The sequence below is a fragment of the Pelodiscus sinensis genome, chromosome 6 (assembly GCF_052426305.1).
Source record: "Pelodiscus sinensis isolate ZL-2025 chromosome 6, ASM5242630v1, whole genome shotgun sequence".
NCBI lineage: Eukaryota > Metazoa > Chordata > Testudines > Trionychidae > Pelodiscus > Pelodiscus sinensis.
In genome coordinates, this window is record NC_143057.1 from 111,019,212 (window position 1) to 111,043,971 (window position 24,760).

The window sequence follows — 24,760 nt, forward strand, 5'->3', positions numbered from 1 at the left end:
GATTAAGCATTTTAACTCTCTCACCTTTATCATATTCCATTTTAAATAAAGTAAAATATTAATTTATGTCCAGGGGAGGGGAACCTTTTTTTGGGGGGGGGGGGCGGGAGCAAGTCAGAAGTCAATCAATGACACACAAGAAAAAAAATCAATTGGGGATCTCACACAAGTAAAAATGCAAACACACACCTCACTAGCAGCATAAAAACCCAAAACTCCTCTCAAGCATTGCTGAGGCTCAGAGCTTCTGGCCCACAGCACAGAGACTTGCAGCAGGCATCATCAAATTAAACAGGGGACTGGAGATTCCCACCCCTTTCTTAGCACGTAATCATTTCCCTTTCATTTACTGGGGGACAGGGATTCTGACAGTTGTGGAAGATACATGATTTCCAAAGTCTTCTGCTGAGTCAGAAGTGTGACTTATTTGAACCAAGAGTCTGATATCTCTTTATATTACTGGAGCACCTAGAAGTCCTTGTCACGTATAGGGACGTAAAAAACAATTAAAAATAGTAACTGTGTAACCGAGAGGTGGGGAACCTTTTTTGCGTCGAGAGCTGCCGACCCACAAAAAACTCAGGGGCCACACACAAGTGAGAAGCAAAGAAATTAAAAAATAAAACAACTAAAATCCCAAATCCTCACTGATGTGGCCTCTGACTGAGAAGAAAGACACTCCCCATATTCTCCTTGCACATCAGAGCTGGGAGAGAGGGAGGGGAGAGAAGGGAGGCTAATAGATTTTGTGTGCTCTAGCCCCAACAGTGGATGGCGAGGGGACTGGAGTGCCAGTATGGGCTCCCCAATGCTGGGAAGGGAGCCTGGAGCCTCAGAGGCTGTATCTAGGCAAGCTGTTCCGCACGCCTGGTGTAACCAATTAAAAACCGTCAGTTACATGGTTAAACACTACCAGCCTCATGCGCTCCAGGTGCTGGTAAGATGGCTTCTGGTAAGATTATGCCTATCGGTTAACCACTTACATCTGTAGTCACATATTAGAATCCCAAAGCACTGAGCACAGTACAAACAGAACAAGAAAACAGCCCTGCCCAAACGTCCTGAATTTCTTGTTGGGCAATTGTAATGCACAGCATGTAAGCTACTGATAGTGGCCAAAAATTTAGTTTAGTATTGCTGTGTTTTGAATTTGAATTGTGGCACCTGGTACAAAAGATGAGCTATACAACATTAATATAGGATTGGTTGTTAGATTAACATATCTCTCTTTTTAATCCAAGTTCTAAGTTAAATTACCATACTCTATTGAAAGTACATACAGTAGTTTGTTATTGTGCTTTCTTTTAGAGATATTTCGGAACTTGGTAATATATGAGAGAAAAGCAACACACTTAACTGCATTTAATGTTCACATTTCTGTATCATGATTGAAAACCTATATTTTAATAGCTACAGTGGGAAGAAGATCTGTAAAGACTGTTCACAGATGCAGGGTTTAAAATATATACTTGCTGTAGATATGTTGAATCATAAAATAAAGTTTAGAAGTACACTTTTGAAAGTTTAACAATATAAAAACAAAAGGGCTCACTTTGAACCTTGTATCTGATACTAAAAAAGTTTAACAATGGTTCATGAGTTAGGGGTAGGGAGATGTGTGCCGGGGAGCGGGGAGGGGAAGTAAGTTCTGTTTTTAATCCCATGCCATTCTTTCAAAAGAATCTCTTAAACAGTATATCATGTGCACAACTTACCAAAAAAGTGGAAGCCAATAACTGTCAAGTAGAAATTATCAAGGAAAGAGGTGCAATACCTGGATGGTGATAATGCTTCAGATAAAAATTGTACATAGGTGCTCTGATTACCAGTGTTTACTTTCCTGCATTCACCTCTAGAACTTAGCTGGAAGTCATAACCCTTTTAACATAATACAACAGATTTTCAATTAGACGACCATGTATTGAAGTATAAAATGTTCCAGCTTCCATAATTCTTTATTAAATATTTAACAAGTTGCATCATTTCATTACAACAACTTCATTTTGTCACATTGATCTTTTGCTGTCAGGAAAACAAACTACAATTTCCTTCACTTCTCTTAAGAAAATAAAATGGAAAAAATGATTTTGTCCTTAAACAAAAAAACATTTCCCATTGTGTATCAAATCCAACCATACTTTAAAGCTATTTTGATTGTGAAAAATGAGTATTTAAAGTAGTTTTCATTTTTTTAATCAATTGTAAAGTAGTTTAGTATTTTAAATAGCCTCATATTTTGAGGTGGTTTTACAATAAAAAGTTACGAAAGATTGTGAATTTCATATGGAATGTTTGAAACTGTTTTTCACCTTTGGAAGTAGTCATTTCAGGTTTAAATTTGAATAAAGGTCATAAGTTTACAAACACAAAACATAGCAACATCACCTTCTAGCAGTTTTATTTGAGTTCTGAGAATCATGATGTAGACACTAATACTTGTTAAAGCCGCACTGGAGACAAACTGCCCACAGTCTTTTTTAGAAGCCAATCCTGAACACAGAATTGATTAAAGTTTAAAAGTGCAATACATATATGTACTGCTTTATGTGGGTACACGCTGTATTTATATGTATATATATATAGTGGTGAAAAAGAACAAAAGCTACATTGGTGTTAATTGAAATAGGAAGACAAGACATTCAAAATGAAAAAGCAACATAGGAAAATCCAGATGGCATAAAAAAACCTGAGGCATGTGATTCAATATGGTTTGTGGTAGTGATATGAATGAAAAGTTGTGTGTGCAGTATCACATACCTGAGGGATATTTAACATTAATATGAGTTAGATTCCAGTATTAGCAAAACAATTTTCCCATGCATTTCAAACATGCATTGCTTTCTAGTGCAACATCTTACTGATGTTGGAAGAGACACCTTTTCCAAATTACATACAAGGAAAGGGAAATATTTTTTATATTAAAACACCCTCATGCTTGTAAAATATCCACTCTGGTAATTACAAAGGTTTTTTTCTTTTTCTCTGACACATTAAAATTTCAGTTTTGTATATCATCGGATGGGTGGGTGTGGGGGTGTGGGTGTGTAAAAAGTGGCTCAAATGGGTCACTTACTCCTCTCAGTTATAAATTCCAGAACACAAAGGGTAAATTCCAGGCCCCACTGAAGCCAGTAGCAGTTTTGCTATTCAAGGCCAAGGTTTCACTCAAAGTATCTGAACAGATTCAATCTCTCATAAGTGAGATTTGCAAGTATAATACCGAACTCTGCAGTCTCGATCACCAGGCAGCAAAGGCTAATCACGTAACAGAGGTACTGGATTTCTTTTGGGGTAGTTGAGATGGGGGGGGGGGGGGAGTGGGGGGGGGCGGGAGCAGCACTGATTAGTCTGTAGAGCAGCATCCTCTGCTGGTTTATCAGAAAATATTACAAGACAGAACGTAGCTTGCCCTCCCTCTATGAGAAATCAGAATAGGAGCATCTCCTCTATGAAGAGAGTTTTTAAAATAAAAGTCAAATAATAAATTTGGTTTTGCTTGGTTAACTTCACCAGCAAGACAAAAGGAAGCAACTTTCAGGAAGCTATAGCCAATATTAAGTCCTATCGTAATGAGTTCCAATCAACTAGGAATAAATGCTGGAATTATAGTATGTTACTGACCTGCCTTATGAGAAAGCCAGATATGACCTGATGTGAGCAAGAAATGACAATAATTTGGCCGGAACAAATGTTTTTTAAAAATACTTTTGTAGAATTTGTATCAGTTTTGTAATTAAGGGGTAAACTGGGGATGTAAAATTTCAATTATTTCGCTAATTGAATAGTCGATGCAATTTGCATTGATTATTCGATTAGTTGATAAAGGTGCTTCTGCCTTTGAAGTGTAGCAGGGCTGTTGCTACACTTCAAGGCGAAAGCACTGTGGGGAGCATGGGGCCAGAGGGGGACTTGAGCAGTTCCCCGCTGGCCCCATGCTCCCTGTAGCCTTTCAAAGTGGCAGCACCGCATAGAGCCGAGGATCAGCGGGGAGTCCCCAGCTGACTCCGGGCTCCATGCAGTGTTGCCACTTGGACAATTCTGCGTGCAGCCCAGGCTTCCCAGCTGGCCCTGGGCTGCATGTGGCATTTCAAAGAGGCAGCGCTGCGTTGAGCCCAGGGTCTGGCCCCAGGCCGTGCTGCCACTTTGAAGCACTCCCTCCTCTTCTGCCCCCCCCCCCCCCTTGCTGCCTCTTTCTGATAGAGGTAGCAAAGTGTGTGGAGGGGAGAGAGTGACTAGGAAACTAGTCGTTCACATCCCTAGGGTGAACTATCCATACATAGTCAGGGTAAATGAATGTGTATTTGAATATTAAATGAAGGCATCAAGTTAGAACACAAGTCCAAATAGAGCAATTGCCTCATTAAGATTTAATAAATAAGAGACATTTAGCCACCTTTCCCTAGAAAGAATCCCTCAAATACAATGCCAGGAATTCCAGGAGAACATCTAAGATGTTCAGTGTATATAAAGAGAAATTCCTAGAAATCTACTTTATATTGTAATAGGCAACACAAAAACAGTTTCAACATATACACTTCTTAGTTACAAAATAATCTGCAGAATTGAATCAAACTCCCTTATATGTGCTGTTTTGCAGAAGCACACACTATGTGCCTGGACCTCACACAAGTCATTTGCAAAACTAAAGAAAATTCCCTGGGTTTAAGAATAGATTCCACAGGTCATGACGGCCTTTTGGCTGAAACAAGGAGCATTTCTACAATAGGGTTTTTAGCCAGTGGGGTAAGCTACCTTAGTACAACATCTGCTTTACACTAGTGCAGTGCATTTACACTACGAGTGTGCACCAGTGCAGCTACATCGATATAGCTTCACTAGTGGCTAAAATCCACTTGAGTAGGCCAAGGATTGCACTGCTCAGGAGCTGCCTGTTAGCTATAGCCAATATGAATGAAAGCTAAAATGCAAGACAGAAGGCTTTGAGCATTGATGGGATCAGGCTGAACAATTTACTTTTCACATTATAAATTTACCTTTAGCCAGGATTATCAAGTTTGGAATCTCTAACTTGCCCTGATGAAAAGAGAAAGACTCACTTCTACAGTAAAGTTTAGAGGCCAGAGAATTTAAGCGACTGGAAGATATTTTTTGAGAAACATTTTCTGTACTTACTTTCCAACAATGGGTACTTTCAATGATAAAAACATGGGGTTTCTCCTTTACAGGAATTTACCTCAATACAGTAAGGTATACTGAAATCTTTTAGAGTTTCTATTGTTAGTTTATGAGTAAGTGAATCTGAAAAGACGTTTTCCTAATTTTAAAATGTTATGCTCCATTATTTAATCTTTTGAAGTTACACTGAACCTTTTATCTGAAGGATTTTCAGAATTTTACACACATCTGAAGCCATTTTGCAGATGGGAAAACAAGCATCAAATTTAAATGACTCAATCAAGGAGTCAGTGAGAGTGATGGCAGAGCTGGGAACCCAAGTCTCCATACTCCCAGTTCCTCCAACCTATCTACTAGACTCCCTTATTACATAAGCGTTAGTTTATATTTCAAGTCTATAGCAAGAACTCTTAAGTGTCCTTAGAATAAGTTTCTGTGACATGGCACTGAAGCAAAATGTTGCCTCCAAACATACAAAAAACCCTCTTTCTATTAAGACATTGTTTTGAAAAAGAAAACGAAACTTGGAAAATGACATTTTTAAAGGTAATTCCCTGTTCTAGTTACAAAAGTTTGGCATGTAGATATACATTAGAAAGATCAGATCCCTCTCTCTAAAAGCATAAGAGACTATCAGTATAACGTTTTACATCTATTCAGATTCAGCCCATTTCATTCTCATGTCTAGATTTTCAGCTAAGCAGATGGAAAAAAAGGAATGTCTGAAAATAAAATTAATATAGAAAGGGAATTAACTTTAATCTACATTCAGAATAGAAGGTTCAAAACTTCTTCATGCACCTACTGACTCTTAACTTTTGCAAGCAAACCAAGGCTGCATCCCAAGTCCAGCAAAGTCTGACAAATTAGCATTTGCTGAAAGTTATTAGCTTCAATAAGTTTTGCTAAATTAGCTTTCCTGCTTTGGAGTTAATACTTATTGAACTCCCTGCCAGCAACTGCTGCCTCACGCATTGCTGGCAGCGGATTGCATGTGCAAAGAAGAAGAAAAAAAAAAAGCTCAGTTCTTGGCAATAAGGGGTGAAATGGTTTCAGTTTTTTCTTGCACCCTGTCATTTTGCTTGTGAATAAGTGTTAGTCGGGTTCTTAGGGAAAAAAACAAAAACAAAGTGTGTTACATACGTGGACAAAAACCTCACAAATCTGAACATAATTAAATTGCTGAATGCATACCCACAAACCTAACCCTACTGCTGTGTTTAACCATTTAACTTCAGTGGATCAAATGCAAAATCTTTTTCGCCTTTAATTGATCACACAACAGATATAACTCCGGTGTTATAGTTTAAGCATGCAACATGTCATAGGTAACAAAATTGATTAGGCAACTGTATATATTAAATAAATCTTTGTGATTGAATAAAAAAAAAAAATCACAAAACCAATTGGTGAGAACATGTCTGCAGGCCCAGCTCTACATCTGTTTTTTATACAGCAGCAGCCAAATTCACAATTGATAGATATTGCACCTGAAAGACAAGTGCAGTGAGAAGGAATATAATCACATTAATGTTTATGATAAAGATATGACCTCCATGTGTTACATAAAGTGCCTTTAGAGTTGGTGCAGTTAGAAACAAAACAAAAACAAAAAACCCTGTTATTTAGGTATCATTAGCAAATGCATACAAATAGGAAACAAAATAGATCTGGTTTCCACAGTTCCAAATCAAGCAGTGCCAGGTTTCATTCAAAATGCCTCCATTGAAAATAGGAAAGAGGAAAGAATAGTAAAGACTCACTGTACAAAGTTAATGATAGGGTTAAGCATTTTTTCCTATAACGATAATGCCAACCCTATCCCAAAATGTTTTATAGTACACATAAATATTACCAAGAAATAATGAGGTGATTTCTTTATTGACTGTGAGATTTGGCATGTTATGTTATGATCCTCTCTCAGCTTGTAATTCTTCTATTGATTTATACAAAAATGTAACATCCAATCTGTACTATTTCTTCTGGATACAGAAAATATTAATGTGTTCACCTAAAAGCTTTTAGAATTGCCATTAATATATTCCATCTGCAGAAAATTTCTCACATTGGTTATTCCAGCTTTTCTGATAGGTTGGGGACACAAGGCTCAAAATGTATTTTGAAATTAAAAATGCCACTGGTGTCAAGGCTGGTATGAAATTCAGATAGGAAAAATGAACATTTTTCCTAGAACATGGCATTTTTAATTTTGATTAAATAAAATCTGAAAAATGTCTAAATCATTAAAAAAGTAAACATGAGTTGTAATACTATACCTGTAAAGTGATTAATTCCATTCATTGTCAATAGAAAGTATGTAAAATATTTATTAAGGGCTTTGCCTACAGAGGCACAACATAAATAGAACAAGTCCTGCTGAAATGTAATTAGAGTACACGTCAACCAGTTGGTGATTTACTGTGGAAACATCAAGTGTTATCCACAGGTTGTAGTTCAAATTTCTGAATTTAGGCAACTGCACTGTAGAAGAGTTTGCTCCATGAACCAAGATTGTGCAACAGTTCTGCCATTGTCACTGGTTATGTCCATTAGGCAAATTCAACAGTTCAAGCAGAACTTGCTCGATGGAAAAAAAAAGTAGCTGTTTTAATCCACTCCTTCAAATCCTTGAGCATTTTCAACTGCCATAAGAAGCTTCTCTCGTAAATCTTCAAAAGTTTCATAAGGAGGTAAGTCAAGGCGATTAAAGCTGAAATTGAAGGAGGGGAAGTATCATTTGACAATCAATTTACAGTGTATAAAAAATGTGAAAACTATACTGAGGTCAAATAATTTGGAGGCCTTAATAGGATCACACATGCCTGATGTCTCAAATGGAGCCATCTACGTAATTTCCTTTCCCCCGCTAAAGCTCTTGTGCTTCTGGTTACATAGATAACCAGCTCTTTGTTCCCATTCAGACCTTAGACTGGAAAACTGTTCAAATACACTTGGAAGAGAAAAAATAATGTATTTTAAATCCTCTCTTTCTATAGGAAGCCAGGCTTCATACAGAGCTGTATCAGTTCCAAAGACTCAGTAGAGATGCATTGAATTTAAAGGTTAGATGCTCATTTTCCCTCCAGGAGTGGCAACAGCAACAACAACAACAGAGAGGGAAGGCTCTTTGAGAACATCCTCAATATTTAATCGGTAACTAAAACTGTGATCTATAGGAAGTTCAGTTGCCTGCTATAGTGTTCTGTATGGAAAGCTGATTACTATTAAATGCTGCAAGTTATATTATCTATAGAACACCAAAGAATTTAAGCCCTATTTATTTTACAGAGCTTCCATGCATGGAAAACATTCACAATAATTAATTATTTTGGTTCTTTGTTTGCTTCACGATTCTCAGTGCCTGTCGTCTGAGTTTTATGGATGCGTCTGGCTAACTTAAATTAAGTTAACTGGGCTGAGGTCTCAGCTTTTCAGTGAATTGTCTAACAAGTCAGGAGCATATGGAGTCTCCTGGAGCCAGCTGCTTCTGTGCACAGTGTTTTTCTGTGATTGCGCTTTGTTGGCGCACACATTTTTACAGAGCTCCTTCTATGCACATTTCAAGGAAGAGAATAAAAGTCATTCACTGAAACCAAACCCAGGCCTGTGGGGATGAGAGTAAGAGCTTCCTGCCAGAGTAGTACTGGTTGAGGGAGAGAGGGAGGGAGGGAACAAGATTTCTCAAGTAGATTTTAGCACTAAAAGTGAAAGCTGTATTTGTACAATTGCCAGTCCCTCTTTCCCAAGTCATGTATCTGTTTCCATTCATTAGTTACTCAGTAAGAGGAAGGGGCAATAATTCTGCCAGGCATATGAAATAAGGGCGGGAGTAGTAATGAACTTCTAATGCTAAGAACTTTTCTTCTTTTTCTCATGCCACTCAGAAGTACTGACCCCCCTGTACAAACTCTCGTTCACTTTAAATAGAGTCCCATGCACTATTCTGTAGCATTCAAAGCTCACCATTGCTTTCAAGTGACAGAGCAAGCTTTAGGATGCCAGGACGTACAGGTGTTTTTCAGTTTAATTTAAACTAGTATTTTTATGGTGGAAGAGAAAGCTATTCAGGCGGAAATACTGACATGGCAAAAATGCGGTACTTGGGGCTCAATCAAAAGTGTTGAGTGCTCTGACTAATATAGCAAAGCACTCACAAGCTTCAAATGATGTGGTGTATCAGGTCCCACTGCTCGGTACCTTGTAGGATTAAGCCATTATCCATTTTGACAAAGATATATTTGAGATAGAAAAAAAAAGTCTTCTAGTAGAAGGGATTAAAACTGTAATAGCAGACAGTTCCATCTCATTAGCACACTGCTTTAATTGCCAAGTGCTTAAGGCAATTTGCAGACTAATGAGTGCCTTCCAATTTGATACCAAATTAACAGTGGCTGTACAGGAGTAGCAATTGCTTGAAATTAAGTGAAAAGACCTTCAAGTAGAATCCTTTCTGTGGGACCAGTACATTTAAACATAGCAACTATAGCCCAAGAGAAATGCACCCATTTTTAAGGGACAACTGAATCAGTCCAAGAACAGAAACTCCTTTACCCAAAGTATGTATGATTTAAACTGTGCATCTACACTAAAAGTTTGAACCCATTAGTCCCCTAATATAGAACAGCCTTTAATGTGTTGAATGAGAGGATTAAACAAAGAACCTTCTGGAAACTAAGAGAAGCAGTTTATAACAGACCGAAGTTGAGCTAGCTAGTTCCTGGAATTTTGCCAGGTTCAGGATGGCTGCAGTTTGGGAGCAGCTAATCCTAAACTACTTGAATGTTTAGAACTGTGGTATGAATGCACAAGGTAGGAGATTATCCCATTTTATAGAAATTCACCTCTATAGGACAAGGTCATGATCCTGAGATACAGTATGTTCCTGTCATATTTGGTCACCAGTATCCATCCTTTCTTGGCAGTGTAACAATCCATAAACTCCTTAATTTTATGTTTTCATTACTCACCATGTGTGAGCTCTGGGCAATTTTTCAGGACTTCCCCATTGCTCTATTGTAAACAGCTGAGGACCATTTGAACCTGGACAAAGAGTAAATCCCCCCCAATATAGTTTAAACACTGGATTTTAGAAAGACTACTTAAATGTTATAACTAAAAAAAAATAAATACTTGTGAAATTATAGACTAAATCTTTGACTTATAATAATTAATGTAGCTTCATTGACATGAAAGCTAATTTAAAGAAGCCAAGTCTCTGACCCTTTATTTATAAAAACTCATTACACTCTATAGCTAATGTCAAGTGCAACACATATAATGGCACAAATGAGTACACATTAACACTCCAAAAATGATGTACTTGTGGCCTTCTAATCTGCACAGCAGCAACTGCACACATGCATTCTTTAGCCTATGAAGATTATTTCTGAAGAGAACAAAAACATGCCCTCCACAGTTTGGATGGCCTGAAAAAAATCCTTCATAGTGTTTTGGAGCAGTTCAGTTGATACTGGAATCAAAACTTCCATCTTGTATTACCCCTATATCATGCCCAAGTTCTCTTGTTGGCATGCTATCCTACTCAGAATTGGTCAAACATTTCTAAGAGCAAAAATAAAGAGATTTTAGTGCTAAGCATCCTTATGTATCTTCTCTTTTTAACTTACCATAAAGTTCAGCAAATCCATTCATAGGCACTCGTGATGTCCCAGTAACAAACTGCAATAACCGGATACGCTTTTCAGCATCCATCAATAAAACAGCCTAACAACAGAGACAGAGACAGACGGGAGGTTGTATCACACGATAGAGCAGTGTGTGCCAGTGTTCCCTGAAAACTGAGTGCTTGGGTGGCCCTCTAGGAGAGATTCAAATACCGCCCAGCTGCTTAGCAGAGCATCGATAGTCACCAGCATGTCTTTCCATCGGCGGTGCACATCTGCACATGCCTTGATGCACATAATAAAATGTATTTTGTTCATGGAAAGAAGTTAAGAGGGAACATTGGTATGTGCAGTTACCAGACGGATTGTAAAAAAATAAAAATAAAAAACAATTCGCACTGGAACACAAGAAATTAGACAGATAGAATTTTAAAATGTGAAGTTGATTGCTGGCATGACACCAGCTTTTCTAATCTTAGATAAACAGATTTTTTCTAATCTACACTGGGCCAGAACAGAAGATATGTAGCCACTGCTTTGGCAGCAGTGGGGAGTATATACTTAAGTATTTTAGATGAGCTGACTTTCCTTTTAGGACAATAAGTTAAAATAGTTGCTTACCTATACAGTAACTGATGCCTGTGGAGATGTATTGCGTACAATTACATCCCACCATAGGTGTACACACCTACAGTGGAATGTATGTCTGCACAATCACTTAAAGTAGAATTGACATACATAAACAGCTACAGCACTCAAAGTGGGTGAGAATTACATCAGGTCACAGAAAAGCAAACCACAAAGATTCTTTGAAACAGTATAATGTAATTCCTTGCTACTATCTTTCATGGTATAATTTAATTAAACTCACTTCACTGGATGTGCTAAATTCACTACACAGAAAAATTATATATTTAATACACTAAATTATTTTCTAAGGTATTGTTTTTGGTGAGGGGGTTATACCTATATATTATGGCTATTCTAGCTACCAAAAGGATATGAAGAGCAGGATGGCATTTATATATCTTGAGCCCATTGCTTTTACTGATGTGTAAACACATCTAAATTCCTTATCTAGAAAATCATATCACTCCAGATTTATTTGTCGTGTTTTATGTTCTTCTCAATTAGGCACAAGTGCTCACACATTTAAGATAAAAACTCCTGCCTGTCAGACAAAACCGCTCTTCAATATGTAGCAAGTACACATTTATCTTGAAGTGAAAAATTAATGAACGAGGCAAAGAATATGATCTGAGAATCAAAAAGAACAAGCAAACTGCTGTACAGGTAAAATAAAACCTGTATCATGGGTTAGCTTCCTATGCTGCTACGAACGTTTAAGAAACAAATGAAAGGGAAACTAGGTTGGGAGAGTGGAAAGAGAGGGTCATCAAAGAGGAGACATTCCTAAAACAATATCTGCAAAAAAGCAAACAGTAACATTGCAGTGCTCAAGTCTCTACAAGGTTAACCTCAGGATGATTTAATTTGGGATGAAGAATCAGTGCTGAGAGAAATAAGCACAAAAAGACAATGATTTGGCAGCAGATAGCAAATTAGAGCTGAAGTTATAGGTGATAAACAAAACACAGTGTAACTTTGGGCTATACGTGCAGAGACATCAAGTCAAGGGGGGAAAAAAGGAAATAGCTTCTTTTTACATATTTCTGATGCAACTGCACTGCTCCTTGTCAAGGAAGTTTTTAAGAAAGTGTAGCTAGACTAAATAATGATCACAGAGACACACAATGACAATACGTAAATATGTGGAGAACATAATCATCAACATTGGAAAGAACTAATTTCAAGTAAAACAAGAAGGCACAGCAGCACAGAAAAGGATAAATAAAAAACCACACAGATTCAAACCTGGTAGCCTGCTAAACAGGATGACAGTACAAGATGTCTGCTTTGGATTTAACTATCTTGAATAATTTTCTATCATCTGCAAACTTTGCCACTTTACTGTTCGCCCCCTATCCAGATCATTAATGATTATGTTGAACTCTGTCAACCAATAAAAGCAGAGTGGTAGTTATTTTATTATCCAGTGCGTGTAAAAAAGATAACTGTTCAGTATTTTCATGGAGAAAAAAAAATCTAGACTTCACACCAGAACCTACAGTATCATATCATGCAGCATTCATCTCAGAAATATAAGGATTGTCAGAAGAGAGGATAAATTGTTTTACCTTCCAGAACCACTGGATGACTGGATGATTTGGGCAGTAACCATTCTTGTAGATTGTGTGTTGTCGCCAGTCATTAACATCAACATCTCCAAGGCCACACATTAGTAACTAAGTATGGATGTAATTATTAAGATGTTAATACAAAATGGTACACAAAGAGAAAAAAATATATTCACACAATTTTGGGTTAATCCTTCCCACCACTGTTTCCTTCTTTTCAACTGCTATGCAGTGCACACAAATACAATAGGAAACTCTTTTGGCACTAGTAGAGTTCCTGGAGAATGCTGATCTGCGCAGCTCTATAAGATGAATGTAATTACTATATATGCTCAACAGAACAGGGATCACATTTTTGATGAATCAGCAAGTCACACACATGCTTAAGGGACCTAGCTCAATCTGTGCAAACAGGTTTGTTTGTTTTCCCCTCTGATTTAATGAAAAGCACCCCGCTCAACTCTAGGTTATAATTATATAAAACACACATTCATTAGACCAAATAAATTAGAGAGAAAATCCACCCGCACCCTCAAATCCATTCAAAACACCATTCACTCCAGAATCTAGCATTTCTAAGAGAAGTGTGCAGTACTCCTTTACTGTCTATAAAACAAACCAATGTAAAACCACTAACCTCCAACTCATTTTCATCAAAAATTTTAATCAAGTCTATAGGAAGGAGTTCTGTGAATCCCTGAAAAAAAAGAGCACAAAACTAATGTCTTCTCAAAAATAGATGTATTGTATCCAGTTTTCATTTGACTGACATTTCTTAATTTTAGAGCAAACTTCCTCAGCATTAACATACACTTCCATACCAGATAGCAAATATTATATCGTGGCATGGAGATTGCATTTATTTTTAAGACAAGGATTTTTTTCAGTTGAGCAGGCCTATGATGAGTAGAATTTTGTCATCTTCTAAAATTTAAGACATTCTGTGGTTTCCATAAGACTACACATGAAATTAGTCTATTTAGCCAATTATTGGGAGGTAGGAACGGAATGAAGCCTGACACCTTGGACTTGGATGCTCTGCAGTGGTAATGTTTGTAATTTTCTAGAAGCCAGAACCTGAAAAAAGTGCAGCAATGGATAGAACTGCAATTAAATTTGAAACACGCAAGGGAGAATAAAGGTAGGATCTGTGAATCGCTGGGTTCCAGGATTCATGGTTGTAGGGCAGCATGACTCAGAGGTAATCACTGCTGCTAGGGGAGGAAGAGAAGGGTTTTGAGAATGGAATATTGATCTCAGTAAAAAGGGAACATTAGGATCATCATTTAGAAATACATCTTGCTTAATTTTACAGCCTTTTAAATTCAAAAAGAAAATGAATGTTACAGGGAAGAAGTCATAGAAACATTTTCAAAATATCACTAACTTTTTATAAATACTGTAGATTTTTTTGATCGTGCAAGATTTTCCTTCGTAACTTAGATATCTCACAAATCCGTAGGAAAAAAAAATCTTGCTCTACCACAATAAATTGAAAAGATTATTTGGCAGAAAACAACTAATGAAGCTTACCTCCAAAAAAGCGTTCATTTGTTTCTGAACTCTGTTTACAAACCTCCATTGGATGACTAAGCTACAGCAGATAAACAAAAACACTTTTATTAGAAGATATAAACAGAATGTTTAAAGATCTCACCTATTCTAATGTTTTCAGTTTCTCATTTATAGCTTCAGTAATCTTTAATCAAATACTGATATAAAATAAACAGAGCAAATCAAGGGGAAAATGCCTCCGATATATGCTTGATTTGTCATGTCTACTAAGCATATGAATATGGCATCTCTTCATTAACTGCTCAAATTTCCATGAGAAGACAAATAATTTGGTTGAGGAAAAATCACCAGAGTATATTACAAAAAAAGTCACTTCAATGACTCGCTTACATTAAAATGGCTTTGGACAGATGTTTAAAATTCTTTAGTTACAACCTTTCCATGTCAGTAGGAGGTTTGCAGTAAAAGTACAGAAGTTAAATGAAATTAATCTTTTTGTTCCTATGGAGATTAAATTTATTTGAAGAAGAACATGATCAAACAGCTTGATCTCTGGCTGAAATAACCTAGAAAACTCAGACTAAGGTTTTTAAAAAGTAGGGCCCTAGATTCTTATTTATCCCTCCCACACAGGCACACTTATTTTTTTAAGGCACCTAAACTGTCTGTCTTTCAAAAGCACTGATACACCCAGGCATTCGCAATGAAGCCAATTAATGGAAATTACTGACTCATTTAGGTATTTAAATATCAACTTGAGGGCCTATCTTGTTTGCTTTCCACACGTAAATTGAATTTGGGATGGTAGTAACCCTCCAGTAATTCTGTTAAAATGCAAAACTTCTGAAAGTTATGCCTACAGCCTGAAAGTCTTCTAGAAACTTCCTAGCGCAACTTGTTGGGACTGAAATCAGAATTACTATTATGATTGCTTATTGTAGTGCCATTATAAAAATTACTATTGCATTTTACTATATGACTAGTCAAAAGAGAAGGTATTGTAATCCATTATACTCATGGATTATTACTCTAGAACATTTCAGTGTTGAGTATTTAGGAAGAATCAAATAATTTATCAAAACAGAATTCATCTAAGTGTGATTAGGACCAACAAAATAAGTGTTTGGAATTTTTAAGAGTTTTCTATAGATTAAGTGAATTAACAAAGAAATTCACACACAATAGCACTGATATATCCATCTGCGATAAAACAAGGAATGCAGTTTTTGGGAAGAGGTTTTTTTAAACTTAATCAGCTCGCTGATCTACATTATCTCTTAGGACAGGACAGCTGTAAAATGATTTAAAATAGTCTGCAAACAATAGTAAGTACTATATTTAAACAATCCATACCAAAACAAGGTGTATAGAAACTCAAGCATTTATGCTACTTTTATTACAAAACTAAATCCCTTCTGCATTAACATTGTGTCTTTTTGAATAATACTTTAAACTTTCAATTCCTTCTTCATTCCTTCCCTACATTCACAAACAAACTCTCTTGATTATGAACATATAAGTAACTCAGGGTCATTTAAGGGTTACATTTAAGCTATCACGCAAGCTAGTGAGCAGTTATTGATTTCTACATTTTATTTTTCTGTGGGTAAAGATGATGAGGAAAGCCAAGGTATACAGGCAGTCCCCGGGTTACATCAATCCAACTTAAGTCGGACCTCTAGATACGAATGGGGGGGGGAACCTCTAGATACAAACGGGGGGGTGCAGCTAGTGCGGGGTGCCTCCCCCACTGTCGCCACCTCCGGCGGCGCGGGGGGTGCTTCCCCCCAGCAGACCAGGGAGACGTGGAGCTAGCGCCCCCCGCCCAGCAGACCAGGGAGATGCGGAGTGGCTTTTCTCGCCGCTGAAGACGCAGGTGGTGCGCCCCCCCTCAGCAGACCAGGCTTTTCTTGCCACGGAGGACGTGAGTGGCGGGACCGCCGAGACGCGCACTACCCGGCAGCGCCCCAGCTGTTCTGTCCCAGGCGTCCAGATTCAGCCGCTGTTGAAACTGATCAGCGGCTGATTCCAGGAAGCCCGGGGCAGAGCAGCTCTGCCTCCGGCTTCCTGTAGTCAGCCGCTGATCAGTTTCAACAGCAGCTGAATCTGGACGCCAGTTCCGACTTGCATACAAATTCAACTTAAGAACAAACCTACAGTCCCTATCTTGTATGTAACCCGGGGACTGCCTGTACTTTATATTTTCATAATTTAACAATAATCTAGTATTGTTAGTATAAGGTACAATACAAATTATTGCTATGGACCAGGAGGAGTGGGAGGGGGAAATCCCCATGGAATTTTATTAAAGGGTTTTTTAAAGATATGACAATTATTTCCATAAAATGAGCGCACTACCAGGAAATGAGGACATTTACAAGTAAAAGCTACCCATTTGATATGTCTCAGAATAACTTGAATATGTGAGTCAACACAGAAAATACCTTTGTGCAAGCAGAATTCAGGTGCTTAAACTTTCAAAACATAGCCTAGATTTTCAAGGAGCTTTTCTTTATTGCTCAGTATTGACAACAAATAAAATAAATATTTATGGCACCTAATTTTGTGCATCTGAAAAAACAACGAAAATTACATGCCTTCTATCAGTAAAAACAATTAGGCTTATAGATGTATTGTAGATGTTAGAGTAGCAGCAGCAGAGCAATAATCAATAAAAATAGAGAAGAAATTGGAATTTCTAATGTTTTCCCCATGAGAGTCAGACAGTAAGTGCACTGGAATACTGCAAACAATATAAAGTAGCAACTTTTCCTTTTACAGGTTCCAGTTCAGTGTGTTATTTAAATATGTGCCTAAATCTCATGCATCTTGCTGAAATAGGACCTGAATGCTGAACATTTATAAAATACTACATAAGTTAAAAAACCCTTTGTTTATGTACACTTGTTAATACATTAATTTACTTTTTGCTTACTAGTTATATCTTAATTGGGCAGACTAATCTAATTCTTCTTCTGATGGCAGTGTTTATAGGTCTGGATTTTCTTTTTGGTCGAGATTTTGATTTTTAAAATCTAGCATTAAAAATGGCAAAAACCAAAACAGAAAGATATCCAGTGTTGAAAGTACCACATGACAAAACATGATAGTTTTTAATACATTCCATGCATGGGACTGGTTAGTCTTGATTATACTTTCTACAGTGATTAAAAATGATAACATTAAAACCAGCAAAACACTAATACTCAGACAAGCCATATTAGTTAAAAGGATTTTTCTACTTAATGATTATCTGTCAGTAGTGTTTCTACTACACAGCCAGACTGCAGTATCTTAGCAGATTAACTTCCAAAAAGTGTGCTCTTATGGATTGTTAGACATTTAAATGAATACAATAAAGTATATACATACTCAATATATTCCCTTTTGTTTTCATTTGTTACCGTGATTTCTGACCCATTTGGTTTCAAATCGACTTGATATGTCTGTATTTTAAAAGACAAAAACAAAACATGAAATTATTTCTTTAAGATCTACTAACTTTGAGCAGTGTGTTAAAAGTTCATTAGAAGACAGTTATTACATAAGTATCTGTTGAACTAAACTCTCTAGTTTTCAATGTGTTTAAAAGTAACTAATATGCTAAAATAGCTAATGAGACTTTTATACTGAATGCCAAGATGTTTCATATTTAAAGCTGGCATCATTAGGACAGACAATAAATTAGGTCATTTATATATTGAAATTATGAACTGTATTTCATTGGCAAGCAAGACAGCAGAATTGTATTTTGTGTTTCCTATTCAAGTTAGTAAAGAAGTTAGTAAAGAATTAAATTAACGATGCTCAGTAGGGAAAAAAAGAGTTTGTTGAGTCATGAACACAGATTGACAGTGAAGCAGTTTTTGGATTACCACTGCACAATACCTTGGACAGAGTCTCAAGCTTGCGATGGTGGCCATCTTGTACTCTAGCAACACAAGGGACTACAAGGTCTACTTAACTAACTGGTGCAAGATTTCTCCAGCATGACATGGCAAGGCAAACCCCCTGGGCAGTAGAGGGAATAGTTTCCAGTGGTGACAGAAAACTAGCCCTGGGGCCATGGCAGTTAGGCATAAGACACATGCTTTAAGTAGGGACTCACCCAGTCTGTGGAGGGACCAGGATTGGGAGCTATCAAGGTGGCACCTTTACTCTCTACACATCAGCTGCTTCAGGCGTGGGGCTCTATATAGACACAGCTGCTTTTGGTTTAACTCTTGATTTTAAAAGACCACTGAATTGGTTGAATTCTCTCCAAAAAAAAATCTTTGAGACCTCCTGACTTATTAAATTGAAAAGATGAATCCAGGTTAATAAACATTCTTGTCCTACAATGCAAGTGTGGTGTTGCCCACTACCACGCTGAAGTCTGGATTGTTCTCTTTCCTTCTTCTTTCATGAATGTTTCCCTTTCCCATGGACAAAAGGGGTGTCATTTCACTCATTTCCTTGGCTCCATCTCCCCCTTCTGCAGATTCCACAGCAGAGGGGAGTGCGCATTTCCCATGACTGACGGGTGACACACATCATCCCTGGTGAACCATAGGTGAAGAAAACAGCCCCGGGAGCTCCCCACAGGAGTTGCCAGAGCCAGAGTGTACACTTCCTCTCTATACAGATCTGAGGCACCTTCCACAAAGGAAATCTTTAGTGGTTAACTAATATTGAATGGTTTAGCAGGAGGGAAGTGATCAGAACACTAGCTCAGAATATGAAGAATCACTTGGACAATGAACATGTTCTACTTCTGGCAAAATGTGGAACAGCCCTCTCAAGAGCTAGACAAGTATTTTGAAGAATTTTAAATTAGCAGACAGTATAATAACCACAGACACTTCGATTTGGAACAGGTGCTACCACAAAGCAGGCAGAGTTGTTATTAAGCACAAAAAACCATAAGGACAGAATTCTAAAGAATGTTGCTGATGATTGTATAGTTCTGCTAGAAAGTGAGGCAACCTAAATGGGGAAAAAGGAATAAAACTGAAAACTTTTTACTGTATTTGTTTGCCACTTACTCATCAGTAGATCCTTTAAAACAAGAACGTTGTTAAAATTTATAATAAACTAAAAGAGATGGAAACTATGATCTGAAGAAAATAAAACTGACAGGAAGAGTTCAACAAAAGTTACTCTGGATGAGCACTGCATAAGCCAGAGAATGGTATCTTAATTAAAGAATGGAATGGCAGATTGAGCACAAGAAAAGTTGTCAGACAATATATGCCCCTTAGCAGCAGCTTCAAAGTTGAAAAAAACCAGCAGGTAAGTTATGAAGATGAATACTTTGTCTTCAGGCTATTCTCTCCAGATTCCTGAACAAGACTCAGGAACAGCCAAACACATCCCCGAGAGAAGCCTCTGGAGCATGAGTCTGAATTCACATTATATTGGGACTGGACTCTAGGTGTGTAGTCAGAATGTGTGATTACACCTACAGTGATTTTCTCCTGCAGTGCAGGTTATGAACTTGAACCAGGATTCATTTTATGGGAGACAAAGGAGGATGGCACTAGTTTAATTTAATCTACTATTCTGCTCCTGGCACACTCCCCTGCTAAATCCTGGGCTGTGTCTACACTGCACCCCTTTTCCAGAAAAGGGATGCAGATTAGACACTTCAGAATTGCAAATCCGTGGAGGATTTAAAAATCCCCCGCGGCATTTGCATTTACATGGCTGCCGCTTTTTTCCGGCTTGGGGATAAGCCGGAGAAAAGCGCCAGTCTAGACGTGATTCTCCGGAAAATAAGCCCTTTTCAAGTAGGAATAAGAAATCCTCCGGAAAAGGGCTTATTTTCCGGAGAATCGCGTCTAGACTGGCACTTTTCTCCGGCTTATCCCCAAGCCGGAAAAAAGCGGCAGCCATGTAAATGCAAATGCCGCGGGGGATATTTAAATCCTCCGCGGATTTGCAATTCCGACTCGTCACATTAGCATCCCTTTTCCGGAAAGGGATGCCAATGTAGACGTAGCCCTGAAGTTTGGTTTTGCTGGTATAAAACTCAGAAAGTGAATCTAGCCCATATTCGGTTCAACCTTGTACTTCACTCTCAGTATCCTCATTTCAGAAGTCCCCAGTAACTGGGGACACAATAATAAAGTATGTACCTAGTAAAATGGTGCTGAGGAAAGAGATTTGATAAAAACTATCAACAGTATGGAATGGACACACACAAAGAGCCCAGAGTCTCCCTGCTATCCAATACCTAACAGTCAGAGAAGACAACAAAGGAAATCACAAATAAAAGAATAGCATTAATCTTCTGGGGATTAAAGATATTCAGAGCCCAGACACAAATAATGTCATCCAAGAAGAGGTGGATGGATTTTGTGGCTTGTTTATTTCTCATCACGAGAAGCTACATCACATTAAGACAATGACAAACAATATCTCAGAGCCATTATAGCTCTGAATGTAGCAGAGTTTTTCATTTTCTGTTCTTGAAAGACAGCTCCCCAGCACTTTACATATTTATAATAGCCACCCCATGTATTGTAAGAACTATCAAAATCCTTCCCACGTTGTTCACTAAAGGAGAAGTAACAGATGTGTGAAATTCTATTACTGTTCTTTGCTTCTTGGTTTTTATTCTATATGCATAGCCCAAAAATATACATCAAGGACAATAACAAATTCAGGAAGCAAAGATGTCTCCCTCTCTGGTCTACACAACTTCCTTAAGGATTTAATTCCATCACTTACATCAAGGGATTCTCCAGGATGCTAATTCCCCAGAGCACTTCAGTGCAATACAGTGAAATTAGCTACTAGAGAAAATGTGGCCATCGTATCACTTAACATGTTCTATATCTTCTTAAGGCTTTGACTTGCTGCAAGAGGCGATGCAAGCATTTTGTCTAGTAGAGAGTTTCATTCAGTCTCAGACTGAGTTGTGATTCCTCATTCCCACAACAGGCCCTATATGCATCACTTAACTGCTTCCACTTGTACCTTCCTAGGGAAGGAAGAAGTGCCCTTTTTAAACGCCTTTTCTTACCATGCCTAACCCCAGTTTGCGGCAGTAAGAGTGGAAATACTCCCCACCTGCCACCGCTACTTGTGGGGATTTCTCTGCATTAGTGGGGAGAGTCTAGCAGTCTGAAAGTTGAGGGGGAAAGTACTAGACCTGGAGCAAAGGGAATGTTTTCAATTCTACCACTGGAGAAAAGGAGATGACAAGCAGCAAGTCAGGCATGGCCATCCCCCCTCCACCAGTCCCAAATGGCATGGCGAGAGCAAATCTACTGTGCCAGGAGAGGCACTTAAAGGTAGAATGCTGTTCAGATAAGGCTCATGGTAGTCAGGTGGGGAAATGTGAGGGTTAGAAATGGATGCCCAGCATGGCCTGTATCTCTCTTTTCCTACCCCCAGGAATTGAGGAAGTTCCTGCCTTATGTGGCTCTCCTTGAGGATAAATGGGATTCAAGGCTCAGGTGCTAGGTCTGGAAGGTTGCTGGGAGAACCCTGGACTTAGTCTCCCCAGCCCTCAGCATCCTTCTGGGAAACGGGGAAGTTCTGGCCTTTGTGGTACCCCCAGGAAGAGGAGGAAAGAAGAGGCTGCAAGGGCCAGGTGTTAGCCTGAGTGTGCATGGGGGAGGATTTCAGAAGTAGGGAAGCCTGCTGCCGTTCCTGCTCCATGTGCTGCACTCAGTGGGTGCCATGTGCCACTAGCACAGTGTGCTGCATTTGGGGGAAGGGAATCCAGCCCCAGCTCTCACCCCCTCTCCATGGCACAACTGCAGTTAGGTTGCAGGTGCTCCCAGTTAGCCTGTGCTGCCTTGGCAGTGGTGCAGACCAAACCTTAGAACAGCAGCCCCCTAAACTGTGGGGTGTGCCCTCATGGAGGAACACTGTGGGGCGTGGCAGAGAGGAAGCACTACCCATCCCCGTTCTGTCCTCAGCCACAGCTCTGGCTTTTGGTTATAGCTCGGCACCTGGCTGCCGGCCCCACCGTGACACTGTCACCAGTGCCACCCCCAACCTTGGTCACTGGCCACGGCTCCACTCTTGGTACCAACCTCAATCCCTGAGTGTGGCTTCATTCTCTGCAGCCCCAGCCTTGGTCCCTTACTCTTGTTCACACCTCCCCCGAGCTCCATTGAGGGAGTGGGCCAGAGGGGGTTGAACTGACTGCAGACAGGGGTAATGTGCGACTGTGAAAAGTTTGGGGACCACTGCTTTACAACATTTGGGGTACTTAGTTACTCTGGTAGGCTGCCAAAGTTTTCCTGGAAAAAGGAAATCACAAGCAGGAAATAAGAGTTTCTAAGCAAAAGTTGAACTAGTTGCCCACTATTACCCTGGATGGCTCATATCTTCAACATCTATTAGAGTTACAATTTAAGAGTTTCTAAGCAAAAGCTGAACAGAATTTCATGAGTCAAAGAAAAGGCACTTTGGGAACCTTAGGATGGGTCCTCCTGCTAAATATCAAAGGCCTGATGCTAACAGAGATGGTGCAAGGGTTCCTAAAAAGTGTCACAAGAATCTTTTATAATGGAGAGTGTTAGGAAACGTAAAAATAGTGTTTGCTACCAGCTCCCACAATAATAAGCTGGTTATTGATCTAGTTTACTTTCAATAGTTCCTATATAATTAAAAAAAGAAGCAAACCCCATAATCACTTGGCACCTTAACTGGTAGTCGCATCACAGAGATGAATGTCTGCATTAAGACATCCACTCTCTCACCCAGAGGTTGAAAGCTGAAACACTTTTCCAGCTGGAAAAAAGTTAGAGAAGTTTGTGCACACCACTATTTGCCATGCTGTCTGCTTTCTGCAGCAAATATGCCCGCAGTTCATCTCCCAGAGTATTTCTGTGTAGTGACCTTTTGACCACTGGACTTAACCATAGTCTTAGCTGACCCCTGGAGAAAGAGGACCAGGATCTGAACCCTGCATGGCTGTTGGCAGTACTGACCATTCAGAGTTAAAAGTTCTGATTAAGTTCCCAAACCACAAATACTGCCCAGAACTTGTAAATGTTTGGTAGTAACTGACAAGGAAAGAAGGAAAGATAAGCTTGAAGCTTTGTTTTCTTTTTTAACCAATACACACCTGTCCAAAGTTTTCCTCATCTATGCAAAACATGAGATCCAGCTCCGTAGGGTCATTTTCCAGGATCCATTTCAGAGAATTGTAATATTCACTATCCTGCAGTAACAGAACAGGTTACCATTAAGCACTCTTTGAAAAATGCACACGTTATCATATACTTGACGTTACATACTATAATCTATAGCATTAAAACGAATACACTGAATTAGAGCGCTAGAAATAATTAAAATGGATTGCAATTTCTCATATTTCTTATCGGATTTAATTTTGCTATAGCTATAACATGGAAATCAGCTGCATTATTAATTTAAATGATTCCTGAATACTGTATTTTCTGTGGTCACACTCATGACAGTATAACTTGGTCAAAAATGAATCAAATTACGATGGTCAGTAATAGCCCAATAGTGTCATCTCATTCAGTGTTGCAAAGGTGATACCAATTTATTAAGTTGCTTTAAATTGAAAAAAATCCACTAACTACTAGTTGCCCACTATTACCCTGGATGGCTCATATCTTCAACTTCTATTAGAGTTACAATTCAAGAGTGAGAAAAATAAAGCAAAACAAATAATGAAAACTGCACCAGGAAAGGTGATAAAAAAATTAATGTGTCCAAGTACAAGAAGTGAAAAAAGTGAAAAGTTTGTTATTAACTCAGAATAAGTTCAGAATACAGTTTACTCATTTATTTTTAATTGGAGAAGTAACAAGCCAAACTAGTAAGTATGACAAGGAGCATGTATGAAGCAGCTGAACAGTATTTTTAAAGCAGTATGTTCACTGTACAATGAGTCACCGACAGAAAAATAGCAGTGACATTATAGAACATTAACAAAGATCAACTGCATCTTGCTCCTCTCTCACTGAAAAAACTGTTAACAAGATCAAGAGTTGTTGCAGAACTAAGAATTAGTCAGACAGCATTGGTTTTACATCTGGTTGCAAGAACAAAAGAAATAACCCAGTGTGGTTATCACGACCTTAAACCTCATCCCAGCACATCCCTGAGATCTGTTTGCATGACTGAGGGAATGGAGGAAGACGCTGAAAGAAGAAGGAAAAAAGCTTCTTTGGTTCTTACAAGATCGCTCTGGGGCAGAAGTTGAATGACACTGAAAAGCTGAGAGGTAGAAAAACAACAGTATCATTCTATTGGGTTAACAGTGACCATTTATTCCTGGTTGTGGGGCAGAGCTGAAATCTGGAATTTTTCAAC

At 38.5% G+C, this 24,760-nt stretch overlaps 1 protein-coding gene and 1 long non-coding RNA gene across 17 annotated transcripts in view; one reads left to right on the forward strand and one right to left on the reverse strand.

Moving 5' to 3' along the window:
* LOC149524204 (uncharacterized) overlaps positions 1-24,760 on the forward strand; it is a 60,155-nt gene that overhangs the window by 15,431 nt on the left and 19,964 nt on the right. The window lies entirely within an intron of this gene.
* NEDD4L (NEDD4 like E3 ubiquitin protein ligase) overlaps positions 1,922-24,760 on the reverse strand; it is a 299,735-nt gene continuing 276,896 nt past the window's right edge. For all 12 annotated transcript variants that reach the window (XM_006116556.5, XM_006116558.5, XM_006116559.5 and 9 more), the window contains 8 exons: positions 23,541-23,636; positions 17,846-17,919; positions 14,492-14,552; positions 13,596-13,655; positions 12,959-13,066; positions 10,764-10,860; positions 10,104-10,176; positions 1,922-7,846 (listed from right to left, as the gene is read on the reverse strand). In XM_006116556.5, the coding sequence (XP_006116618.1) occupies positions 7,744-7,846; positions 10,104-10,176; positions 10,764-10,860; positions 12,959-13,066; positions 13,596-13,655; positions 14,492-14,552; positions 17,846-17,919; positions 23,541-23,636 (672 nt within the window). In that variant the 3' untranslated portion in view covers positions 1,922-7,743. The remainder of the gene's footprint in view (positions 7,847-10,103; positions 10,177-10,763; positions 10,861-12,958; positions 13,067-13,595; positions 13,656-14,491; positions 14,553-17,845; positions 17,920-23,540; positions 23,637-24,760) is intronic.